This window comes from Hyaena hyaena, unplaced genomic scaffold (genome assembly GCF_003009895.1).
Source record: "Hyaena hyaena isolate Hyena2069 unplaced genomic scaffold, ASM300989v1 scaffold_628, whole genome shotgun sequence".
NCBI lineage: Eukaryota > Metazoa > Chordata > Mammalia > Carnivora > Hyaenidae > Hyaena > Hyaena hyaena.
The window spans coordinates 104,795-131,229 of record NW_024081261.1 but is presented as its reverse complement, the minus strand read 5'-3'; the positions used below and the strand labels follow the sequence as shown (position 1 = coordinate 131,229).

Here is a 26,435-nt window from a genome sequence, read left to right as displayed (position 1 = left end):
AGTGGCAGAAGTTGGAAACACTCAATCCCCCAGAGACCTTCTCAAGGTCTTTCAGTCTTGTTGCCTCTTTCCTGTGGGACAAAATGCAGTATCAGAAATCCATCTATGGGTAAATAAGGTTGAAACAGACACTTACCAGTCAGCCCAAGGAGAAGCAATAAATACTCAGGAACACACATATTCTCTTGAAAGGCCCGCCTCTGCCACCATGTCACATCATGTACCCCTTCCTACTACTCTTTGTCTTTTGCTGCCATTTTCTCCAGAATCAAAGATTCAGGGCTATTGTGGAGGGACACAGTGCTTACTGGCTCTTACTAAATATTTGAATGAAAGTATAATATGTATGAAAGGCCAGAGAGAAAATTATACAATACAATAACCTGGCTGCAGAGAAGAGATAGGGTAGAAGATTGTAAGAATCTGGTCTGGATTCACTATTATTCTAGCAAATATTTGGATTTGGTAAGGAATGGGGAAGCTGAGTATGGAAAATAATCTTAATTAGAAGACAACAAGCTTTGGAAAATGCCCATGAAGAGTGAAGGAAATATATAAATGCATTATTTAAGTTGTCTTAATGGGAACCTCTGAAATGATAAAATAGCTCTTAAGACATTAGCTTTCAAACTTCTTTGACCATAAACTGAAAAAAAATATTTTATATGTCCACCAGTACATTTACATGTGTGCGTAAACAGAATTTTTATGAAATGAAACTTATCCTAATAAGCCATTATGCTCCCTATTCTCCTATTCTATTCTATTCTATTTTATTCTATTCTATTCTATTCCGTTCTGTTCCATTTCTTTTGGTTGCACTGCATTGCATTGCATTCCAATCCATTCCATTCCATTCTAAATTTTTCTGTTCTGTTCTTTGATTTCAAAATGCTGGTTAGATTCCACTACATTAATTTCAAGATCTATATTCTATAAAGGTCCAAATAGTAAATATTTTAGGCTTGTGGGCCACATAGCCTTCTTTGTTTTTCTTCGGTTGCTTGCCTGGATTTATTATTTTTACAACTCTTGTCATATATTGTTCTTTCCCCTTACAACCTCTTAAAAATGTAAAAACTATTAGCTTTGGTGGGCCATGGGCCATTGTTTGCCCACTTCTTTTTTGTTTTTTAATTTTTTTAATGTTTTATTTATTTTTGAGAGAGAGAGAGAGACAGAGTATGAGCAGGAGAGGGGCAGAGAGAGAGGGAGACAGAATCTATGAAGCAGGCTCCAGGCTCTGAGCTGCCAGCACAGGACCTGACATGGGGCTCGAACTCGTGAACCATGAGATCGTGACCTGAGCCAAAGCCAGATGCCCAATTGACTGAGCCACTCAGGTGCCCCTGTTTGCCCACTTCTATTAATGGTTTGCAAACCATAGTTTAAAGGCTAGTGTTACAGAGAGGTCAGAGAGGAAAACGATTTGGTAGTTTTACCTTAAACTGTTCAACTCTTTATGGCCAAGCCAGCTTTGGCCAGTGGGACAGAAATTCACAGTCTCTATTTTTAGGGATGGGTTAAACTATTTTCCATGGATAGCTTCATCAATCTTCCCTTATATTCATTGCCTTTTAAAAATGTTGTGACAGAAATGCTTTTCTTTTTCCAAATATTTGGTATTCACTATTGAAACCTCTACAACCAATCCCTCCAAGACTACGATTTGAAAAAATATATTTCCCACACATTGAAGAGAGAAAGTCTGGTGGACCCACCTCCAAAGGTTGCAAGGGCTTCTACTGCCCCATTATAAATTGCAGAGCTCTGGGATGGTGCCTTGTAATCCCACAGGATTTGAACGTAGTTCAGAACCTGGTTAAAACCTGCCGTGGAGAAGGCCCACCACAGGGACCAGTAAAAAAGATGCCTTGAGGAGTAACAACCCTTCAAATCTTGGAACCACTGCACAAAAACTCTCAATGTTACATTTTCTGGCTTCGGATTGGTCAATGGACTGTCACCCAGGTTCCCTGAAAAGGTGAATAATCCTTTGCAGACAGGTGTGTGATCCTTTTGTGGTTCCTTTGAGAAAGCATCCTTTCCTGGCGGCTGGGGAGGGGCTCCTTGGCTGGGTTTTACATGAAAAAACATGCTCTTCTCAGGCATCGGTAGGAAAAGTGAGAAAAGAAAGGCCACAGAGACGGAGACCAAGGATATGACGTTGAGGTAAAAGTAAGACAGGCTGGCCAGGGACGCCAGGAGCTGGGCCAGCACCGAGGCCAGCGTGTAGGCCACCAGCGTGACGCTCCGTCAGTAGCCGCTCACTTTCTGGTAGTGCTCTGGGCTGACCACGCTGTAAATGTAGGCATAGTAGGCCACCTCGGTGGCGGTGACCATCCCATAGAAGAACTCTACAACCTGCATGGCCTTCACTCCCTGGCCAAACAGGAGCAGCAGCCAGGTGATGATGAAGCTGATCCCTTGTAGGATGATGACTGGCTTGTAGCGGACGTAATCGGTGAGGATGAACACTGGGAGCAGGAGGGCCAGGTAAGAGTAGGTCCAGATGGGAAGGATCTCGTTTGTGATCTGTGAGATTCAACAGGGAGGGTATGAGGACAAAGGCATGAGGAAGTGAAACACACCTGACATATTTTATCCAGATGACATGTATCAATCCTAGGAAACCATTGCTGCACCCCCATCAATTTATATTTCGCAGGACTTTCTGACAATATGATGGAAAGCAATGGGAAACTGAAGCTCAAGGAGACGAAATCCAGATATCATGGAAATTCATAACATGTGGATTCCTTCCTCCAGGTATAAAGAGGAAGTTCCTAGTTATCTGCATCTTACACTTTTAAAATCTAGTATGATCTGCATATGCTACTGAGACTGAGAAAAGAGGCCGTAATGCATAGGTTAAGCTCGACAGTGTTTCCCAGGCAGCTTAGGGCTGCTCGGGTGCTGTTCCTGTACATTTAAAATAGTTTCCTGTTCTTCAACAAGGTTAAAAGGAGTCAGGCAGAACCTGACCATATTTACCTTTGATCTACATCAGTGTGTAAAATGTGCAGACCATCAGGTTATCATCTGGGTGATCAGGAAAATAAGGAACAAATGGCCAGTTCAAGACTCAATGTCAGAAGAAGGAATCTGTTCTTCGGTTCTTCTGCATTCTTGGCCTTACTTTCTTGGGCTGCTTTGGAGGCATCAAAACCCAAACCAAACTGCTTAGCGTCTTGTCTCTCTCTTGTTCAAATCAGCTTTGGCCATGATTTTCCAGGGAACACTGGTTATATCAGCAAATCATCTGAGCCCATTGATAGTACATGATTATTTCAGCTTCTTTAAGTGGAGTCTATAGCAGAGAGAAGATGAAGTAAAGAAGGCTGATAAACCCTCTTTTGAGGGCTCTTTGGCCCTCTCAAATCCTAGGATCTCAGATCACTGACATAAACCCAGGGACTTATTGAGCCTAAGAGTGTCCTTTGTTTTGACCTAATCTGTGACTTGCCCCTTGAGTTCCTAGGTCACTTTTTACTTAAGTGTTTTCACAGTTTGGTAGAACTTTATTCTTGTTCTTCCTGACACTCAGGGGTAGTCACTAACCCAAGAGAAGATACATTCCAGATCTGCTTTTTTTGTGACCATCTCTGGAGTTTAAATCTAGCCCAGGGCTCTCCCTGTCAAACCTGTTTGCACGTAAAGGCATTCAAGATTGGCATGTGCTTTTTTTTATTGGGAGGGAAAATGGTGGATTGGTTTAGAAGGCAGTTTCCTTGGGGTTGGGTAGGGACATAAGAATGGTTGCTGGGAGAGGGTGGCCAAGAAGGATACAATTGTTATGTCCGTAACAGGTGTGACATTTATTTTCCTGAAGAAATCGAACTGATGCAGTGCTTTGTCTGATCTTGTTACTGTTTGGTGGCTTAAAGTGGCGATTCCCAAATTTTAGTGCAGATCAGATTCACCTGGAGGGTTTGTTAAAAACCAGACATTCAGACTCCGTACATCTGGAGTGGGGTCTGAAAATGAACATTTCTAACAAGTTCCCAGGGGACACTGGTGCACTGGTCTGAGGACCACACTTTGAGAACCACTAACTAACAGGCTCCTTTAGGATTAGATCCTCTGACCTGACTAAAAGCTAACAACAGCCTTAATATTTATATGTAAAGAGGCAAAAAAAAATCTTTGGGGACTTTCTCAGATGCTTTTTCATAACGTTTCCCCTCCAAGTCTTATACTATACTGCAAGGTTTGTATTTATAACTAGGGGTGGGTTATTTTAAAAGGTTTGTGATAGTAAGCGATAATGTATTATTATTATATTATTTTTGTACAAAAATATTTTTTGGAGTATTATTTTTGTACAGCTGAAAGGTTGTTTTGAAATCACCCTATTTTTTGTTGTACCCAAAAGGTTTACATTTTTGCACGACAAATATACAGGAGATATGAAGACCCGTTTGTTCGCATTTGAGTTTTGTAAGAAGTTCTGATAATTTGCTTTGACCCAAAACTTTAGACATCAGTTTTAACAAGACATAAAACTAAGATAAGCATGTTAGTAATCTTACCGTGCTGAGGCTTATATTTTTATCTGGTCCTGCTAAATAAGGAATAACAAAAGGCTCTGATGGCTTCATCATTGAGAAAAATCCAAAGCAGCAGAGGCTGACTGTGGGGAAAACCCAGGAATGGCTGGGTGACGGTCGGCAACAATTCATGGATGGTTACACTGCAAAAAAAAAAAAAAAAAAAGCAAGTCGGAGGATTGATCACTTATTTTCATAAGACTTATGTTCCCTTGCCCATGTTTCACTTGTCCTTTGGTCTTAAAAAGGAAAAATTGAAAATCATTGCGACAGTGAATAGATATCACAGGTCAAAACACAGGAACTTGAGTCGTGTCTTTGCGCTTCTTGGTTTAAAGAGAAAACTAACGATTATTTGAAAACGTTGCAGTAGGGATTAAATTTCATCCCAACTGGAAGGGCAAGGTCACTGTTGAAAAACTACTCCCCCAGCATAACAAGGCAGTCAGTCTCGCTCTCCTGTAAACTTTCACAGTAGAAAAAAAGTCAGGGAATTTCTCCTAAGGCAGAAGTCTTGGGGATAAGATAAGATTGGTGGAATTTTGATAGACACAGTTGCTAAGCAAACATCTGCTTCGCTCCCTATCGTGAGTCTATTTCCCTGTAGCAGTTGATGACCTGGAAACTCATTTTAATGAGTGCTTTAAAATGGTGAATAAAATAGCCCTTGGGGGAGTAAAGATTTATAAAGCAGATAGATCCTTTACTTTGTCTAAGTATTGAATTCAAAGTGAACATTGGTTTAGTGTCAAAAGGCTCACCTAATTAAAACTGTCACCCACCCAGGTGATTTGGTTTGTTTTTAATACCTATCTTCAGAAGAGTTACATGACAATGTTGCATCATAGGTGAAATTCAGTTGTACTTAAAAGTATTTTACTGAGTTGATATTTTGTTCCTGCTCTATTTTTTCCCACTTATGTTGTTAATACTGAAATGTCAGAACTTACGTCCAAGAGGATAAACCTTCAGTTGGCTGACTGAAGGAAGACATGGGTAGCCTGTAGAAAGGCAATCCACTGCTCTGAGAGAATCTGACTCTCCCAGGCATTGACCGTTTCCTTCGGGAAGCTTCCCAACCCTCTCTAGCTGCTTTCCTGTCTTAGTCTATGCTTAGTCTATGCTTAGTCTATGCTCTCAGTTACAGCCCTGGTGAGGCATTATGGCCTGGAGGTCAAGGGCAGGGCTCTGGAGTCAATACGGTCCAAATTTTTCTCTGCTACTTACAGCCATGTAAACTTTGGCGAGTTACTGGATCACTTCGGTATCTCAGATTTCTCATCTGTAAATAGGGATAATAATACCTGTCTAGTGTTGTGAAGATTACACACATTAGTACATGTTATGCAGTCTGTAGTATGAATGGCTTTCAGAAGCACTGATGTATTGACATGCACATCTGCTAGTTAGCCTGGGAGTTCTGTGGGGGCAGGGATTCCTTTCTATCACTGAGTTTAGCACAGAGTCATATACATCAAATGTCTCCCAGAAATATTTGTTGAAAGTACATGCATTGGACCAAACAGGTTTTCTGAGAAGAAAAATTCAAATAATAATAAGGAGATGGTTCCCAAGTATTCTGGTTATTTAAAGCTGTTCTTTGGAGTGGGAACTACAAGCCACCATTTGATTTTCAGGAATATGGAAGTTACTTTTTGGAATAATGGAAGGAGATTCCTGGTGAGAAGAACACGGGCTTTGCAGTTGAGCAAATTCAGATCTCCAATCCACGTTCCGAGTTGTGTGAACTGGACACGTCTCTTAATGGTCAGAAGCCTCAGTTTTCCTCACCTGTGCAGGTGGATGATTTCCCATTCTACCCCAAATGTTGGCAGCCAGTGTGTCAAAGAATGTTGATCTCAAAATGGGTGGATTGGTTGGTTTGACTAGATATGGAACCTGTTACCATCGCAATGGAAAGGTTCACATAACAAGTGGTCATATGGAGAAATAGCTAAAACAAACTTGAACATGGAATTTGGACTACTGGTGTAAGGATGGGCTCCAAGTTCGCCCCCTGCTGGTATCTTCACTTATTGCAAAAGGACAGGGTGATTTGATCTTTGTGGTGTTTTGCTTGCATAGACCTTTCAGATTGGACAACTTTCCTTACAGCCTGTGGAAAACTAATGGCTCCCTAGAAAGAAACTTGAAACACCAGGCGAACACTATTCCTTGATATGAGGTCTCTGCTGAGATTGAAGAGAGCGAAGAACCCAACATGAAAGATTGCAAACATTCCTTCTAAGACCTTGTTTTTTAATCCCAAGGCATTTTTCTCTTTTTAAAATTAATGGTGGAGTTGAAAGATTGCAAACATTCCTTCCTCAGACCTCGTTTTTTAATCCCAAGGTATTTTTCTCTTTTTAAAATTAATGGTGGAGTTACTGATTTAAAAGGGCAAACTACTGAATTTACAATCCCAGGTTATCTTAGTGGTGTGGTTGTTAATAGTTCAAGCAGGTGATAATTCTTAGTTGATTTTTAACCTGTTGCTTCAAAGGTCATTGGAAATCAGTTAAAACTTTACCAGACTGATGCTCTGATTTGCTCCGAGTTCTGTCCAAATGCAAATTTCTAGTCTTCCTGAGGGTTCTGGGTGAGGTAATGCAGTGGCCTTCTGTTTCAGGACACAGGTCTCTTTCAGCTGCTTCAGGTGAGGAGCCTGAAGCCACTTCGTGGAACTGGGGTACTGGGGGCACTGGGTGGGCATCTAATAACCACCCCAGCTGTTACTGTGATGTGGGCCTTCTGATATATGCTTTCTCTGTTGTACTAACCATAGCTGGCTGAACTTACCCGAATCCCTTCGCCTCTCTGAGTCCCACTGATTACAAGAAGGTAACAATGATCTACTCTAGTGTTTCCGAGGAGTAAATGAGGTCAACAGGAGAGGACTCGGGGCTCTGCCTAACGCAATAAATACCAGGGTTTCCCCCAGCCTGTCTTTGAGAATCTGGTCTAGTCCCATGACTCAGGAAATCACAAGACCAATAAATTGCTGATTAATTAATGGTTCATAATGATAGTCCCAGCCAAGTTGAATTGTTGATCGTCAGTACAAAATGTATAATAAATAATTTCAAAATTATTTCAAGAGAATAAGAAGACACTGGAAAAGTAAGTTTTCAGTTTGAGAATTAGATTTGCAAGGAAAACTATTTCTTTAAGGACTTAAATTGTCATTAAGCCCTTTATAAATACTAACTTACATATGAGAGGTCATAAATCATACATATTTGCCTTTTAACCTGGCCTTTATGATCGGGCCATTACAGAGAACACTTAATCAGTTTAGTTGGGTTCTGCTCTAAATACATGCCGTCCACACCTATTCTTCTCCATGCAGATGTTTTACTAAATTCATTTACCTTCTCCTCTAAATTAGTGATCATTTACTGTATATACTTTTTAAAGAATTAAGAGAAAATGATCTCTATGATCCAGCTCACCATGACTCAGTATTAAAAGTGTTGTTTTTTGGGCACCTGGGGGGCTCAGTCAGTTAAGTGTCCAGCTTCAGCTCAGGTCATGATCTTGCAGTCCGTGAGTTTGAGCCCACATTGGGCTCTATGTTGACAGCTCAGAGCCTGAAACCTGCTTCAGATTCTGTCTCCCTCTGTCTCTGCCCCTTCCCTGCCATGCTCTGTCTCTCTCTGTCTCAAAAATAAACATTAAAATAATTTTTTAAATGTTGTTTTTTAAAATCTAGACTACTTAAATGCACTCTCCATGCAACATTTTCCATCTGGACCTTGCTCTGCCCTTTTTAACCAGCAGTGTTGGTTAATACACACTGACCACGTAGCCTCATCATTTTTAATGGTGATTTGACAGATTTCTTTCTAGTTGACTTTCAACAGCCACATCACTCAACTTGCTGTTTGGAGGCTGTCAGGCAGGGCTAGGGACTCATTTCAAAGGCACACTTCCCTTGCATCCAGGAAATCATGAGGATTAATGAATTGTTGATACCAGTGTTGGTGCTGAGAAGGGATGTGGTTTGTAACAAATATGTAAAAATGTGGAAGTGGCTTTGGAACTGGATAATGGGTAGAGGCTAGAAGAATTTTGAGGTTTTGATAGAAAAAACTTAGAATGGCTTGAAGAGATTGTTGGTAGAAATACTGCTGTTTAAGGCAATTCTGTTGAGGGCTCAGAAGGAAGAGAGGAGGGCTATGGAGAAAGGGTCTATTGCCTTAAAGAGGACGTATAGCACCAGGAACAGAATGTGGCTAGAAATAGAAATGGTAAAGGTGCTTCTGGTGATGTCCCAGATGGAAAGGAGAAACGTGTTATTGGACACTGGAGGAAAGGTGATTTTTATTAGAAAACAGCAGGGAACATGTTTGAATTATGTTCTGTCTTTGGAAGGAAAATAGAAGTTGTAAAGCAACAAAACTGGATATTTTGCTTGGAGGGTTCTGAGCAGTGTTGGAGGTGCAGCCAGGCTTCTTCTTGCTGCTTACAGTAAAATATGAGGGAAAGGAAAGAAACTGAGGAAGGAACGGCAAAGCAAAAGGAACCACTCCTCAATGAGTTGGAAGACTCTCAGCCCATCTAGATGGGATATGTTACAAACAGCACCAAGAACGTAGCTGGACAGTCATTGCTAAAGAGCTCAGGTGTGTGGTTAATGGATGCAATGAAGCATCTTAGCAGAAGCTGGGAATGGAGCTGATGTTCTCCAGGAAAGCTCCATGGAGGTCTCTCTGGTCTGATGGTTTGAGCCTCTCTGAATGGCACAGGGTTCTGACAGATCTTTGAGAATTTTATATCCACAGAATCACTACCAGCTTGGACTAACAGGGGCAGGGGCGGCATGAAATGAGAAAAGAATGGCTCTGAAGGCAAAGGCACAGATGTAGAAATTGGGGCTGATGAGATCCCCTCAAGGCCAACATGGGGAGGCTGCCACCCTATCAGACCCAGAGGACAGAGCATCGAGCCACACAGGATTATTCTCAGGGCTTGAAATCTGATTGAACTTGCCCTGATAATTGTTAAGACTTCCTTAGGACCCGTTTCTCCTGGTTTTTTCTTTCTTTTTTCCTTTCAATTTCTCCTATTTGGAAAGAAAATGTCTACCCTATCTGGTGATATTGCATTCTGTAAGCAGATACCTTGTTCTCTGGTTCACAGATGAAGGGGAGTTTTATCAAAGGATGAATCACATACCCTAGGTCTCACCCATACGGATCTGTGTGATTTAGATGATGAAGTCTGGGACTCTGAATTGATGAAAGCCTGGACTTAGAGTGGATGCTGGGATGGTGAAGACATTTGGAAATGTTGGGAATTGGGTGAATGTAATTTTGCATGTGGGAAGGATGTGAATTTTGAGAGGCCAGAAGATGGACTGTTCTGGGCTGAATCGCGCCCTCCCCCCATCAAAGAAAATATGTTGAAGTTCTAACTCCCAGCACCTCAAAACGGAAATTATTTGGAAACAGGGTTGTTGCAGATATAATTAGTTAAGATGAGATCATCCTAGAATAGGGTGGGTCTTTATTCCAATATGACTGAGATGCTTAAGGAGAAACACAGATACAAAGACACACAGTGAGAAGGTGGCCATGTGACAACAAAGGCAAAGATTGGAGAGAAGCAGGGGCACCTGGGTGGCTCAGTCCATTAAGCATCTGACTCTTGATTTCAGCTCAGGTCATGATCTCACTGTTCGTGAGTAGGAGGCCCACGTCAGAGCCTGCCTGGGATTCTCTCTCTCTCTCTCTCTCTCCCCTTCTCCCTCTGTCTTTCCCCTGCTCACACACACACAAGCACACACACACTCTATGTCTCTTAAAATAAGTAAATAAACTAAAAAATACATTGGAGAGAGGCATCTACCAACCAACGAACAGTAAAGATTGCCAGAAAACACTTTAAGTTAATTGAGGCAAGGAAGGCTCTTGCCCTATAGATTTCAGAGGAAGGAGGGTCCTGCTGACACCTCGTTCTAGATGTCTCATCTCCAGAACTATGAGAGAGAGAGAGTACATTTCTGTTGTTTTAAACCCTCCAGTTTTCTGGCACTTTTGTTTTTTTACAATCATCCTTGGAAGCTGATATTGGTTCTGACACACCTAATATGAATTTTTGGCAATTTGGACAAAATGTATGATGCATTTCACATTAAAAATTTTTCACTTAATATATTCTAGCCTGGATTTCCTTGTATTCAAACTTTCATTATTGTTAAATGTGAAGAGGAAAATGAATCTTTATTTACACGCAGAGTGAAATCTCCCAGTTTGTTTTTGTAGCTACCTATAAATATCTTCAGCTAGGTAATAAACATTGCTTCTACCCCATATGGTGGTTGTTCAAAACCCAAAATGTTCTTATAAAAGACTGAAATGTTAGTTTTTTAAAATTTAATGTTGTATGAATTCCAGAAATGATAATAGGGTGCTTTACCCTTTTAGGTCACCCGCCTAAGCAAACTATAACTTTAAAATTCTTTTTTTTCCCCAGTTTATTTGTTTTTTGAGAGAGAGAAAGAGAGCAGGGGAGGGGCAGAGAGAGAGGGAGAGAGAGAGAATCCCAAGCAGGCTCTGCACTGTCAGTGCACAGCCCAGTGTGGGGCTCAAACCCACAAACCATGAGATCACGACCTGAGCTGAAATAAAAAGTTGGACGCTTAACCAACTGAGCCACCCAGACGCTCCATCAAACTGTATTTTTTAAATAAAAATTTATAAATTTCCCTACGGCTTAGTCATTACTCTACTTGTAAGTTTATTTTATATTGACTTTTCCACTGAGGTACTGATGCTTATAATGACTGCTCTCCTTTTTACAGAGTCTCTTCTTTATCAAGTTATCATGGTTTAGAAAGAAGCGGGCCATGGTGGCAATGAAGTAGTCTCCTGTACAGAAGGCTGATACACCTTTGGTAGGGTCCTGTTTTCAGCCAACAGAGTCCTCATCCACCCCAAGTACTCAGGAAGCCCTTGGGGAAAGAAGAAGAAAAGAAAGGAAAGCATAAAAGGAAAGGAAAGCATGAAAGGAAGGCAGGGAAGGCAGGGAAGGCAGGGAAGGCAGGGAAGGCAGGCAGGCAGGCAGGCAGGCAGGCAGGAAGGAAGGAAGGAAGGAAGGAAGGAAGGAAGGAAGGAAGGAATGAAGGAAGGAAGGAAAGAAGGAAGCCAGTTTTATCGTAGCAGTAGGGAAATTGCTCTAATCCATTCATGCACCTTTATTTGGTCTCCATGGTCTGAGCAGAGCATAAATTCAGCATGGTTGGCCAGAAAAAGACTTAACAATGTAAACACCATCCTGCATACATGGTCAACATGGCTAGTGCGACAGGGATTTCACTACTACTTCACAATGCACACCCTCTTTTTTACAATGGGCATAATCACTGCAGAAATTTTCTTTTAAAGAAAAGATGACCAAGTTCATTCTAGAACCTTCTTTGATTATTCATGGCAGTGCTACAAATACACTGGGTCCATTGTATTGTTAGGATGGATGGAACTCCCATTGAGTCTGAAAGAATGGCATAAAGTGAAAACTGTTGAACAACTGCCACCTATAGAAACTCCTTTGTGAATTTTTGGGTTCCAACAGCCTGTCCCAAGTCCACTCTTACACCTTAAGAGAAAGCAACATGATACAAAAGAAAAAAGTTGGTAGGAGACTGTGCTTAAACGCCAACCAGTGGGTCTCTCCCCACTCATCGATTTGGCAGGACCCAGTGGGGAGGGGTTGAGACTGAGAATTTTCATCTCTAAGAATTTTCCAGGAGATGCTGAGGCTATTTTTTGGGGATCTCACTCTGAGAGTCACAGCTTAGCAAAGAGCAGTTTGGGATCAGTTCTGAGGCTGGAAGTTTGAGATTTCTTAGTTTTAGTTTTACTCTCCTTGAAGATTAGACACTAGAGGGCAGTGTGATCTCGGCACACAGGGACAGAGAGCAGATCATATCCCTCAAATCCAGACTTTTGCTTCAGCCCAAACATCTCTGATTTCTATCTGTTCTATTTATTGGTGGTTCACCTAGGAGTTTATTTATTTTTTATTATTTTTTTCACATAGGAATTTATATGTAAGAAAGGTTCTTCTTCCAGAAATAAATTTAAAAGCTGTTCTCTCTTCAGTGCCTTCTTTTTTGAAATCACAGGGCCTGTCACCTGGAAAGCAGGGGTGGAGGGGAGGTGATTTTTATGTCCCATTTTTCAGACAGCTTTAGAATTGAAAGGTAAGTGGGCTCTTTAGAGTCTGGCATTTCTAAAAGTGTCTTCAATGAAATAAAATTCTATTACTAATAGACATAGAATTTTGAGACCAAATAAGTTCAGAAGCATTGGGTTAAATAGTCATATGAGTTCCTTTGCTGGAATGTTCCTCAGCGTCTTTATTTGTACGTTGAGGTTCCTTGAGAGGGGGGCGGAGAATGCAGGGCTGCTGTGAGTATTTTGGAAAGAAACACCGATCTGGTCCTAATTTTTCATTTTCCTGGAAGGAAGTAGAGACTGGAAGATAAAGTGACTGCTGGGTAGTGACAGCTCACAGTACTTTCCACGGGAAAACCTTCAGGACCGTTGGCAATGAGCATGGCCAGGTGAGTCAAATGCCCTTCCTTTCTGGGGCCTGGAATCTTCCCGTTCCACCTGCCGGAATACTTTTCCTTCCAGCACCTGAAGGCTGTGCCCCATATCTTTGTCCAGATTGTTCTCAAATGTCCTTTTTCAGACAGGACTTCTCAAAACACCATGTCCAAAATGTTTTTTTCCTTCTGTTACTCTCTATATGTTTAACGGTTTTTGTTCAAATCGTCCCCCCCATTTTTTTTTAAGTTTATTCATTTATTTTTTGAGGGGGGGCAGAGGCAGAGAGAGAGAAGGAGAGAGAGAATCCCAAGCAGGCTCCCACTGTCAGCAAGAAGGCAGTTGCAGGGCTCAAACCCATGAACTGTGAGATCATGACCTGAGCCGAAATCAAGAGTCAAACAGTTAACTCACTGAGCCACTCAGATGCCCCTATTTCTTTCCTTTTAAAAGAAGATATGTCTCCATCTTCATGTCTACTATATTCTTAGTATTTAGTGGGCCCTCAATTAACATTTTTTTTGCATAAATTACCTAGTGCTATCAAAGAATATAGTATAAGACTGATTATTGTATCCATCAGGGTTCTCCAGAGCAATAGAGCCAATAGGAGTTATATATATTATGTTTTAAAATGGCAAAAACCAGTGTGTTTTATAAAATAGTTCTGACAGGACCCACATAATCTAAGCACTATGTGAATTTATGGAAAAATCTCCGCTTGCATTCCTGGGTTTAAAAGTGCAATATCTGACACTTCCCAGTAACTGTTTAAATGTAATCATATTTTATTTTTATACACCCAGGTATGTTAGGGAATATTCTTCCAGGCTTCAGGAAGTTAGGATTTATATGTTATTTGGGAATTAGTATTTATATTTATCCGAAGGCCTCTCTGAGAAGGAATTCTACACTGGATTTTACTGTAATTAAGGTAACTGTCTTGGAAAATCCTGGCCACTTTTTAAAAAATTTCCACCTTCCAAATCTCACAGGGGAGCTTCTCTTGAGCAGGCTGACCTGCAAGGACACAGTGGAAGCAAATTCAGGCAAATGTCACCCCAGGGGGTCTTCTGTGCATGCAGGAGGGAGGAGGCCCTGAGGGTGGTGATAGTGGGGATAATCTTGAGCTGCCGAGGGACAACCAAAGAGGGACAAGGAAGCACAGACGTTTGTGAGGTGAATGAACTTAAGATAAAAATCTACCTTCTGAGTAGACTTCCCCTCCTGAGTCTCTCAGAGTTTATCTTTTCTCCTTGAATCACAAGGTCCCTCCTGTCCTGCTCACCATTGAAATAACGGGGAGAGGGAGTGTGTGTGTGTGTGTGTGTGGTCTTAGATATAAAACAAAGCCTGAAAATAGATGAGCTGTGTTAAAGAATTCATGTGTTAAGGACTTGGCTTCTGGTATTCTTAGCGGGAGCAGCGCAGTCTACAATGACAGATACAAGTATTTCCGTAAGTGTATTCACACACACTTGCTAGTAATAATCACCTAGTCATCTGATGATTTCACTTCGAAGGGAGTTTAGAAATAATGTCTACCACAGAAGATGATATTCCCTGGAAAAGAGTGAGTAACCTTGGGCGGAATTTTGGCTTTCCGTGGGTGAAGAGCTTTGGGAGGGATGGCCATCCAGATTACTCCATGTTATCTACCACCCACTCACTCTGTCCCTTCATAAGGTGGGCCCACATGAAGACTGATTTCTTTGGGGACCTATTAGATTGACTGTTCTCTTCTTCGAGGGAAAGTAAATGCTCATCCAATTTCTATCAATAAAGCTCTTACTTAAGATCTTACTGAATTAACATCAGTAAAGATGAATGATGACAATGAAAACTATTTGCCAGTGGTCAGGTTGAGATGTCTGTTTTCTATTTACTTCTACTTCACAGAGAGTAAGGATATGCTCTTTCGTATGGAATGCTTCTAGGGTTTTCTAGGTCTTTCTGTATAGGTGGCTGAAGAAATGGCTCTCTGTGGAGCCTTTGTGGAACCATGCTGGGAGGTATCTGGAAGCCTCTTCTCTTCTTTCATTCATTGTATTTCTGTTCAGCCTGACCGTGGGTTGTTGCACAGCTACAGTTGAACTCAGAGCTGAACTTCTGGTCTTTTCTTCTCCATGATTTCCATGGATCTGCAGCTATTTCCACTGTCCTGGAGAAGTTGAAATTCCTCCACCCTCTGAATTTTGGCTTGAGAAAATCTGAGATCAATATAATGGAAGAAACCCAATCTCCCACTTGATGGGGATGGGAGAGGACTACAGCTTCTTTGGAGAGAGGAGGAGAGAAATAGGCAAAAGTGCGAGGATCAGGCAAGAATATAGAGATGGAGGGGGGTGATATTGAGGGAGAAGGGAGATAGAAATGATTTGCCCCAACTAATAAGGAGAACCATTATGCTGCTAGTATTTTCCAGGATCTTCAGATCAAATACTAGCCTCATCATTTTCTAGCTGTGATCTCAGGTGTTTGCATGTGGCATTTGATACTGTCCTTGACCCTCAATGATGCCTCCAGATAATTATTCCCAACCCTTTGAGAGAAAATGAAAATGTTCATTTTTGGGGAACTCACTTAACTTGACCACTTTCTTGCGGTCTAGTTGCTGTTATCACGGACATCCCCATCTCTCTTCCTTGGTTGTCCAAATCCTTGACATCAATTTTTCATCCCAAGTCCTGCTGTTATCTTATTGTTCTTCAATATCCACCTGACATATGTCTCATCTTCCCATTTCCTGAGGCTTCTCATTTCCGAGGACCCTTTTTCTCCTATTCTATCTCGGCTCCCCATTCTCATGGCCATACTGTATTCTCTCTCTAATAAGGGATTCAGTCATCTGGCTGTGTCTACAACCATCTCTTCTTGCTTATGTCACCAGCTACTGTGACTATACCATTCCTTAGCTCCATTGGGATATCTCTGTTTTTTTCCCCACAATATCCCAGCCTTCTTCTTTCTTTCTTTCCCTTATTATTTCTACAATAATCACACCAATGCCTTAAGCTCCATTGCCTGTCTATGTTTAGATCCCATCTGTATGGAAAAGACCCTCATTCTAAGGGGTTTTTTTGGAGTACATTTTTCTGTTGGTGATTTTGCATTCCTTATCTCGTCTACTGGATGAATAGCTGAGTTCTCCATCAGGGTTTTCCCCAGCTTTCATGGAGTTCCTGGAGTCCCCTTCCAAGAGAAGGTTCTGGACAGTCCTGGATGTAATTTTCAGCTGCTTCTCAGAGATTCTCCAAATTCCTATGCTCCCCAGTGCCAAGCTGAGGACCACTCCTATACCTCTGCCCAGACCACTTTTCCAAAAAGGGAGCCCCTGAGGGTTAGGTCTGCACGCTGCCAGGTTTAGGGCTGCACTAGGTGAGTGTGGCAGGGCCACACTGTTTAAATGACTTATGCATCCAAATATCTGAAATTCTTCAGCCCACAAAAGACTTTAAGCCCTTCCATACCCCCTGGAAGCACATGGGTAGTCAAATGAAACCTGTCTTTTTCTGATACCTCTTCTTTCTGGTACCTTTGAATAACCACTCATAATCATGACTTCTAGCGACCTACTTGAATCTGGCTTTACCGGTCTGTCCACATGTCCTGAGATTTTGAGTGCTCAGCATGTGCTCCAAGGATGCAATCCTCTATCAAAACCAAATCAATGCTTCTTAACACATACTATCAACAAGCACGTAAAAATAATATCTCTGTACGTGCCATTTAACCGAATACATTCCTGGGTAGGCATTTATACTACATGCTTTCAATGCCTTATTTTGAATCCTCAGAAAGTTCACAAAGTAGATATTGTCTCTACTTGGCAGATGGGCAGGCAGACATTCTGGGAGAGATAATGTGGCTCTCGCCTGGGGTCATGCAGTTTAGAATCCAGTTCTGTAAGGATGTAAAGCTTGAAATCTTTTACCTGCAGGGTGGGGCGTGCTGCTCTGAAATTCCCTTCTCTTACTCTTTTCAAGTTGTTCCACAGTCTTGTTTCCCACCTCCTCTGTCCATGCCGGCCCCTCCCCAAATTTCCACTGTGTGGCGTACAGCTTAAGGTTGCCATCTAAAGTGATGTGTGTCATTAAATGTCATGTATTATCTCTACTGCTAATATATGCAGCATGCAGACCCTTTTTCTTTATTTTTTTTTAATCTTTATTTTTAAGAGAGAGGGAGAGAGAGAACGAGCGGAGGAGGAACAGAGAGAGAGAGAGGGAGACACAGAATCTGAAGCAGGCTCCAGGCTCTGAGCTATCAGCACAGAGCCCAATGCAGGGCTCAACTCATGAACTGAGACTTCATGACCTCAGTCATAGTCGGATGCTCAACCAACTGAGCCACCCAGGTGCCACAATCTCTTTTTCTTATTGAAGAATAAGAATAATTGACACCCAACATCCTATTAGTTTTAGGTGTACATCACAGTGATTTGATATTTTTATACCATTAGGAAATGATCCTCACAATATGTATAGTTGCCATCTGTCACCATACAAAGTCATTACAACATTATTGATTATATTCCCTATGCTGTACAATACATTGACATGGTTTGTTTATTTAAAAACTGATAGTTTGCACCTCTTCATCCCTTTCACCTATTTTGCCCCTTTCCCAGCCCTTCCCCCTCAACCATTTGTTTTGTGTATCTGTGAGTCTGTTTCTTTTTTGTCTCATTTATTTGTTTTGTGTTTTAGATTCCACATATAAATGAAATCATATGGAATTTGTCTTTCTCTGACTTATTTCACTTAGCTTTGTACTTTCTAGATCCATCCATTTTGTCACAAATGGCAGGATTTCATTCTTTTCATGGCTGAGTAATGCAGCACGCATTCTTGAAATCAGTTCAGTGGACATTTACAGAGGTTTTCGTTGAGTAGTTTAAGCCCTCCACAAGCTATTCCTTGGGATGAAGAGATCATTTACTGCTAGCGGCATCTAAGATTTGTCAGGCTTTCAGGGATGTAGTGCTTAATTCCCAGCTGTAATGGTTTCCAAACTGAAAGTTCAGACGTAGGGGAAGAGCTTCTGCATTGACAGCCGGCTCTGTCCTTTGGATGCTATGAGGCATAGACCCCTTCTGTTGCAGCCTGCTGCTGAATGCTGCTAGCAGACTGAGGTTGTTTCAAAGATGCTTTGCCTTTACTATTACACTTACTAGTATACAACTTTGAGTAAATGTTGCAGACCCTCTCCAACCTTGGGCAAATTATACAAAGCAATGACATTTCATTATTATTTGCTTCGTGTACCTTCTCCATCACAAGGAATAGAAATAAGAATTCTATACAAATTATTCTTTTGCTATTGCCCTCTCTGTTCTAATTTTTTCCCTCTGGAATGAATAATGTTCCATATTTTATTTTACCCTACTAAGATGAAGCAAGCATGGTCTCCTATTTGGCGAAACCAGTGTCTGAAGCAAAAACTAGAAAGACGTCTTTCATCACCTGCTTTCTCCAGCAGAAAAGTAAAGTTTGTCAGGGCTTACCTTTGTGGTCCTAAAAGCGAGAGAACAGGAGTCTTTACACAAAAGGAGAGCATTAGCAAAAAAAAAAAAAAAAAGAAATTCACAAGGTGAGCATGGCGTTCTGTCCTCTGCTCCACTGGGACACAGGGCCAGCCGCCATCATCCGCGATGTTAAAGTTCCAGTCTGTAGGGCAGGTCTCTAGGGCAGGTCTGTAACACCTGCCGAACGTCTTGATTGAGCAACGAGGCATGCGGTGGCTCGCTGCAATCTGCAGCAGACAGGAAGGACTGAGCAGAGTTCATTATGACAGATTAATGAGACCTCCGCCTTTGCATCTGCAGAGAATTGATTTTTCCTTGTCTTAAAAATAGATTGTGGCTATCATCTTAACAGCTTCTTGGAGAGGAGAAGTTTTCAGATTTTCTCAGCACCTATTTTTGTTAGTGGCAAGACCAGGCAGTCACACTCCTGCTACTATTTTACTAGCTTCATATTTTGATCTCATGCCACGAGTCTTTTGCAAGTCACGGTGTACGTCCTTTGGACCATCTAATTGGGTTGAGTTTTTCAGTGCACACACTTGCCTCTTTCTTCCATGACGTTTGACTTGAATTCCTAGCTCCACAGCTTGATGCATTTCCCACCCCCAATCATTTCCTTTGAAAAAGTCTCCCTTTCTAGGATTTCCAAAGCAATTGGGCCTCTGAGGATTAAGATACAGCTACCCACCTCCCTTTGCTGCCATTATTAACGTTCTACCTCATTTTTTCTGCTGTATCACTTACAACGTGCTTGTGAGTCACCTCCTTCTGGACATTTGCAGCTGGCTCCAAGCCAGCATTCCTCTCCCTGTTTGTGAGTGTAGCTCCCGGGGCGGGCATTCGCCAGGCAGCCCTGTGGATTTTATACAGTGACCTGGAAACTCACATACGTTCTTAGATTAGGTCAGTTGCCCTTATAATTGTTTCCAAAGGTAGGAAAGGAAACAACAGTGTTCTCTGAAGTTCTCATTTTGTATTTAGCAGAAAGGAAATGGGTGTGGGTCGTGCCTCCCCCCCCCCCATTCTCTAAGAATTTGTTGTGGGTATTTCAGCCTCCTCAAATCCTTCAAGAGTCACCCCTTAGCTGTCTGGGTCACCCTGACTGTGGAAGAGAAACTCCAAGACGTACTCAATGTGATACCTCAAATAACAGTGTCTGTGGAACAGACACAGCTCCGTTCCCTAATAATGTTTTACCCCCAGAGTCCAGCCTTTTTTTAAATGCCGAAGATCTGGAAGAGCTAAACTTCAGATAAGTTTGTAGAATGGTTTGCTTCCCATTGCCAAAAATGCCTACATTTCTTTGGCAACTATGTTTTACACCCTTTTTTATAATCCCCCCAATTCCTACAGTGTCCCCAGAATAAACTCAGACTAGAAATTTACAGACCAAAGGTGGGGATATGCTCTCCCAACATTGGACACCTGAAAATGGAAATTTAAGCATTTAGTTAAATTTTATACTTTCAAATAAAATAACATTTTAGTTTACTCTTTAGTGCTAAAGCAGGAAACCCCCGGCAAATTTAGATAAAGCCAGCATATGTTGTTCTAATCTGGGCCAGGATCAGATGGAGCAGACTCTGATGGGAAGTAAGGAGAGCTGTTTAATTTCTTTCTTGGCTGCAAATAGAAAACAAAGGAGGATTTTTTTTTTGAAGACTTCTGATTAAAAATAAGCTCATTGCAGGGGCTAGAACAATGCCTGGGTCATATTAAGCACCGGATTATTTATTAATAAGAGGGGTTAGTATTTTAGATAGAATCTCTACTAGCACCATTCACTAGTTTCGATCTTATGCGGACAGCCTCTTCTCAATGCTTCTCGTTTCCCCATTTGTGCAATGGCTGTCATTTTCCAAACTCACATGTACGCTCTGCAACATAATTAGGCAGTACCATGATGTCTGTCCAATTGCGACTGTCTTAGCAAAATGCCACTAATGTGATCTTGCCATCAAAACTCAGGCTGCCCAAGAAAATGGTATGCCTGGCCATCTCATGTTTAGAAAAATAATTACTAACCGTAATGTCAGTCCAGATATACCGAGCCCTTCTTGTGTGCTGGGCACTGTTGGGCACTTGATACACACCTTAACCCCTTAAATCTTCGCAACAATCCTATGATGGATGACTGTTCTTGTCCCCATTTTATAGATGAGAAAATTGAGGTGCAGAAAGAAACGTTAAGTAACTTTTCCCAGGTCACACAGCGCTCAGGACTCAACCAGCAGGGCAGCTTGACTGCACGAACAAAACAAATGTAATTCCATCAAATACCACCTCAGGCCATGGCCTTCCTTCTGTTGTTGGGGATGCAGCAGGTTGGCAAATTGGACAAGTTAGCTTTTCTCAGGGCTGCTGATTCTGTTCCTTTCTGGACGAGTTCTGATCTCTGCTTCTCCTGCTTCCGGTGTCTGAGATCGCCGGCTCCTTGTCCTCTGCGCCCCCTCCCTCCCTGCCAAGCTGTCGGGGCATAGTCCACACAGCGAGTGTGCACCCTGCTCGAGCCAACTTCCTTTGTAAAGTCCCACAGAGACTCGGGTTTGGGATCTAGATATTTCTGGGAATATAAGTGTCTGGGCGGTGAGGGGGGACGGGGACGTAAGCCAATATCTTCTCCCCACTGCTGTGACCAAAGGAACTTAATTCAGAATTTCTTTAGAGTTTTGTGCTTAGTGGCTTAAAGTCCTAGAACCCCAGATTTAGAAAAGATTCCCAGTGCAGCCTGCCACCTGGTGTAGAAACCACCGGAGTCCCCCTCTCCCCACCAAAAGTGATGTTTTCCAGCCTCATCAAGAGTAAAGGGGCATCAAACGGTCAGCTCACAATGTTGCTACTTTTACCTTGCTTTCTCACTTGTCAACTGATTATGAGGTGTTTTGATATGTAGGGAAGAATCTATGCATCAAGAAAGAACTAGACATTGTCTAGACTCTAAACACATTCTTCCCAGCTACCTAATCCTAGCCTTTCATGGCCAGGTGAGCTACTTTCCAGACCTGTGCACTGTAGATAACGACATGCAACGTGAAATAATTCTTATTCCACGGAAGTGAACTCTGTCTATAAAGGGACCATCCATCTTCCACATGGTAAAGACTCTAAATGTTTCCAGTAAGGATGTAAATGAGAAAGCACTCTACATTCCTTTCTGAATTAATAATAAGGAAGAAGACATTTGTCACGTGTCCTGGGTGGCTTCATTATCATCCTCCTGGAGATGGCATTAAAGGGCCTCCCCCAGCAGAAGGCGGTATCAGGCCTCCTTTGCCCCCTGAGTCTCCCTCCTCCCCTCTCCTGAGTCCTCTCTACTGACACCATGGGGTGCTGTGGCTGTAGAAGTTGTGGCGGCTGTGGTGGCTTCTGCTGCAGGAAGGGCTCTGGGAAGGGCAAGACGCGATGCTGCTGCTAGGTGGCTGGATAAGAGGCTCTGGGACATCTGGTCTGTCCAGTTAATGAGATTTTCCTCCATCCGTCTCCCGTCTCTGCTCCCAGACCTCCCCACTTGCTGTCACCTGGGTGCACTGGACTTACTCTTTTTTTTTTCTTATTTGAGTGAGAGAGAGGGTACATGAGTGGGAGAGGGGCAGAAGGGGAGAGAGAGAGAAAGAGAGAGAGAGAGAGAGAGAGAGAGAGAATCTCAGGCAGGCTCCTCGCTCAGTGTGGCTCCGTCCCATGACCCTGGGATCAGGACCTGAGCTGAAAACAGAGTTGGACCCTCAACTGACTAAGCTACCCAGGTGCCCCAGGACTTCCTCTTTGGAACAATACTTCTGGTTTTTGAACTCTGTGCCCTTCTCTTTCAACTCAATGATCCCAAACCATTTTATTGGAAAAAATCCCAAAGGTGATGGGCGTTACAAGGATGTGAACCCAGCCAACACCTGAAGATCAGTCACTCCCTGAGCCCAGCCAAAGGGATCGAGATCCTGAGTGTTCTCTCTGCGGTGTTTTCCTGTGGTCTCTACTGCTCTGCACCTGTGTGCAAACTATTTTTATTACTATTACCCTTTTCTATTACTTTCACTATTATTTCCAGTCACCATGTAGCTACTGCCCAAATGTCCTAATAAAACACAGAAAATAGCCACAGATGGATGAATGGATAAAGAAATTGTGGGGTGTGTGTGTGTGTGTGTGTGAGATAAGCCAGAGAAAAATAACTACTGTATAATCTCTTTTCTATGTGGAATCAAAAAAGGACAACAGGGGGTGCCTGGGTGGCTAGGTCCGTTGAGTGTCCGACTCAGGTCATGATCTCATGGTTCATGGGTTCGAGCCCCGCGTTGGGCTCTGCTGACGGCTCTGAGCCTGGAGCCTGTTTCAGATTCTGTGTCTCCCTCTCTCTGCTTTTCCCCTGCTCTCACTCTCTCTCTCTCTCTCAGAAATAAATAAAAACATTAACAACAAAAAAAGGACAAGATCATAGATACAAGGAAGAGGTAGGTGGTTACCAGGAGTGAGGGTGGGAGAAACAGGTGAAGGGGGTTAAAAAAATCAAATAAGATGCAGAAAACAACCCTAAGTGATTCTGCCTTTGTTCTGCTGCGGCAACGGGGGCATGCGGGAGGCTCTCTCCGTGCCCGAGCCGTATGAATGTGTGCACACGAGCTCAGGGCTGCTGGGCAGGCCACCACCAGGCCTTGGGCCTCCCCTCTGGGCCACCTGTTGTTTTTCCATCTCTTGAGATTGGTAGGCTCTTCCCGCAGACGTTTCAGCCCCCACTGCTGTGTGTGCCTCTTCCTGAAAGGCCCGGAGACCCTGCTCATTTGTCAAATGTGCATCATGTGCCCTTCAGCTACAATTTCCCCAAACCAGATCTAAATATTCCACCTACATCAAGGCAAAGGGCAAGCACAAGCAAGACAGAACCATAACCTTTTCCTTTCTTCTCAGAAATCATTCTCTTGCCATTTCTTTCTCTCTTTTTTTTGTTTTTGTTTAATTCATCTCAAGATTTATTCATTTTTGAGAGACAGAGAGACAGAGTATGAGTGGGGGAGGGGCAGAGAGAGAGGAGACACAGAATTCGAAGTAGTCTGCAGGCTCTGAGCTGTCAGCACAGAGCCTGATGTGGGGCTCGAACCCACAAACTGTGAGATCATGACCTGAGCCTAAGTCAGACACTCAACCGACTGAACCATCCAGGCGCCCCTCTCTTGTCATTTCTATCCCCTTACTTCTGTTATTTATAGTTTTTTTAGTTTTTATTTTTATTTATTTTGAGAGAAAGCGCGTGTGCTTGCATGTGAGTGTGAGGAGGCCAGAGAAAGAGGGAGACAGAATCCCAAGCAGACTACGTGCTGTCAGCACAGATCCCAATGCGGGGTTTGATCCCATGAACTGTGAGATCATGATCTGAGCCAAAATCAAGACTCGGGCCACTTAGCCAACTGAGACACCCAGGCGCCCCATGAATTTTCTTTTTGTTACTGTTTCCAGAAGTCATTCTATGTACGAAATAAAGCCTTTAAGATATGTCTCCATAAGGTGCTCTTACCAATCAAGAAACCCTGCACTTTACAGAGCAAACATATATTTTCATACATTTATATGAAATATAAATATATTTATATATATATATATAAATCATTCTCTTTAATGAGATACCAAATAAAAATATTTCATTTCAAAAGACTCTTTTGTCTTCTGTATTTGTTCCTTTTAATTATAAATCTACATTTAGGATATTCATGCATATTACAAAAATATGGAAAAAACATCAGAATGGTTACATGTAAAAAACAAAAATCTTTAGCTCCTTATTTTTCCATGTTATTTCTCAAGAGGCTAAACACTTTTGAAAAAAATTAGCATCTCCATTGGGTTATGGGTCATTTACATGATGCAACATCAAACTCTATGGGAAGATGACCTCTCCCCCACATTTCTCATTACCTTATAACAAGTAATTGTTATTAGTTTTGTTTGTCCCTCCAGAAAAATTGTATGTGTATATAAGCCAATACAAGTATCTTTCACCTTACTTTTACACAAATGATGAGCTACTGCATTCATTATTTTGGCACTTGACTTCTCTCCACCTAACCATTTATTTTCTAGGCCTTTAACACTACGTAATGATCTTCCTCATTTTTATCCAGCTATTATTACAAGTGAATATACTGATGGACCATAATACATTGTTACTGTCTCCATGTAACAACATTTAAATAGGTTCCAATCCTTCGTTCTCAGAAACAGTATTGTAATGAAAACCAGTTGTGTGAGTCATTTCCCAGGTGTGCAGTACATCAGTTGTGTATTTCTACCAGAGAAATATATAGGTGGAAAGGTACATATATTTGTAATTGTGAGAATGTGGAATTTTCCTCCACAGCAATGAAGCTGATTTATATGCCCACCAGCCGTCTCTGTGACCACCTGTGGACACCTTCCCAGAGAACCAAGTATATTGTTATACTTTTGGATTATTTTCTAGTCTGCCAGGTGACAAATGGTATCTCATTGTCATTTAATATACATTTTCCTTAGGGGTTAATTGAAACATCATCTGTGTATCTGAGCCATATTTTGCTTTCTCTGAATTCCCTGTTCATGTGCTTTGCCCATTTTTCTATCAGGTGACTGATCTTTTTCTTATCAATTGATATTGCTTCTTTAGAAATTAAAGGAAAGCAGCTTTGATGAGTTGCAATATTTACTCCAGATTATCATTTGTCTTTTGGGTTTGTTTGCAATGATTTTTCTTCCATGTGTAAGTTTAGTTTTGTAGTGTCAATTCATTTTTTTAAAATGACTTTGAGGTTTTATGCTACTTTAGAAGGTTTGAGGTTTTAAAAATGTTTACGTGTTTTTCCTATTATTTTTGTGGTTTCATTTTTTATATCTGTGTACTAATATATATATATATTGCATATCGATAAAGTTATTTTATCACTTTTGCATCTAATTTAGTTTTTCTTTAAAAAATTGTGCCAATCTTATTAAATATTTCATTTTTTTCTTCCTTTTGTATAAGATGGTATCTTTATCATAGTCTAAAATCCCATGTAAACTAGGGACTAACTCTGAACTTTCTACTCTATTCCAGTGGACTGTCTCTTCACGTTGCTATGTTATTGTAGTTAAGAGTTTAGTGTAGCATGTTATTCTCTGCCAATAATTTAATCTCACTTTCCCTTGACAAAGCATTTTCTTGGTTCTTCTTTGTTAGCTTTCCAAATAAAATGTAGCATCACCCTTATGAGTCCTGAAAAAAACGTATTTTTTCCTCTGGGATAGGATTTAACTTATAAACTTATTTAGAAAGCATGATGTCTTTCTATAATTTTTCTTCCTAACCAAGGACAAGATAGGCTTTTCCATATGTTTAAGTGTTATTTTGTAATCTTCAAAAGTGCTCTCCAGGCATATTCATATATGTCTTGCACATTTATTAAATTATTAAATAGATTCAGTGTACTTATTTTTGTATTATTTTTGTCCTACCATAACTCGGGTCTTTAACTCCCATGTATCTTCCAAATGACTGTTGTACCATGAATGCTGTAAATTGCTTTATACTTACTTTCTATACTGTGATCTTAGTTTTTAGTTGAGTCTCCTGCGTGTATACTTGTAGTCTCTGGAATAATGATAGCTTTGCCTCCTCTATTACGGTTTTTCACTTCTTATTTTTTTGCTTGTCTAACTGTGTTGGCTTATACCACTAGTCCAATAAATTAAATAGGAAGCATATTAGTGGTCATCCTTGATTGGTTTTGATAGAAGTAGCAATATCATTACTTTCCCCCCCTAAGTAAGTGTTGGCTTTGGGGCTGAGTTTTACTTTCAGCC

At 41.5% G+C, this 26,435-nt stretch overlaps 1 protein-coding gene across 1 annotated transcript in view; it reads right to left on the bottom strand.

The window, feature by feature from the left end:
• LOC120249151 (thiamine transporter 2-like) overlaps positions 1 to 18,806 on the bottom strand; it is a 40,148-nt gene extending 21,342 nt beyond the window's left edge. The window contains 4 exon segments of the mRNA XM_039257626.1: positions 1,722 to 2,535; positions 4,533 to 4,693; positions 18,612 to 18,621; positions 18,695 to 18,806. Of these exon segments, the coding sequence (XP_039113557.1) occupies positions 1,722 to 2,535; positions 4,533 to 4,682 (964 nt within the window). The 5' untranslated portion in view covers positions 4,683 to 4,693; positions 18,612 to 18,621; positions 18,695 to 18,806.
• Between the last annotated feature and the right edge of the window lie 7,629 nt (positions 18,807 to 26,435).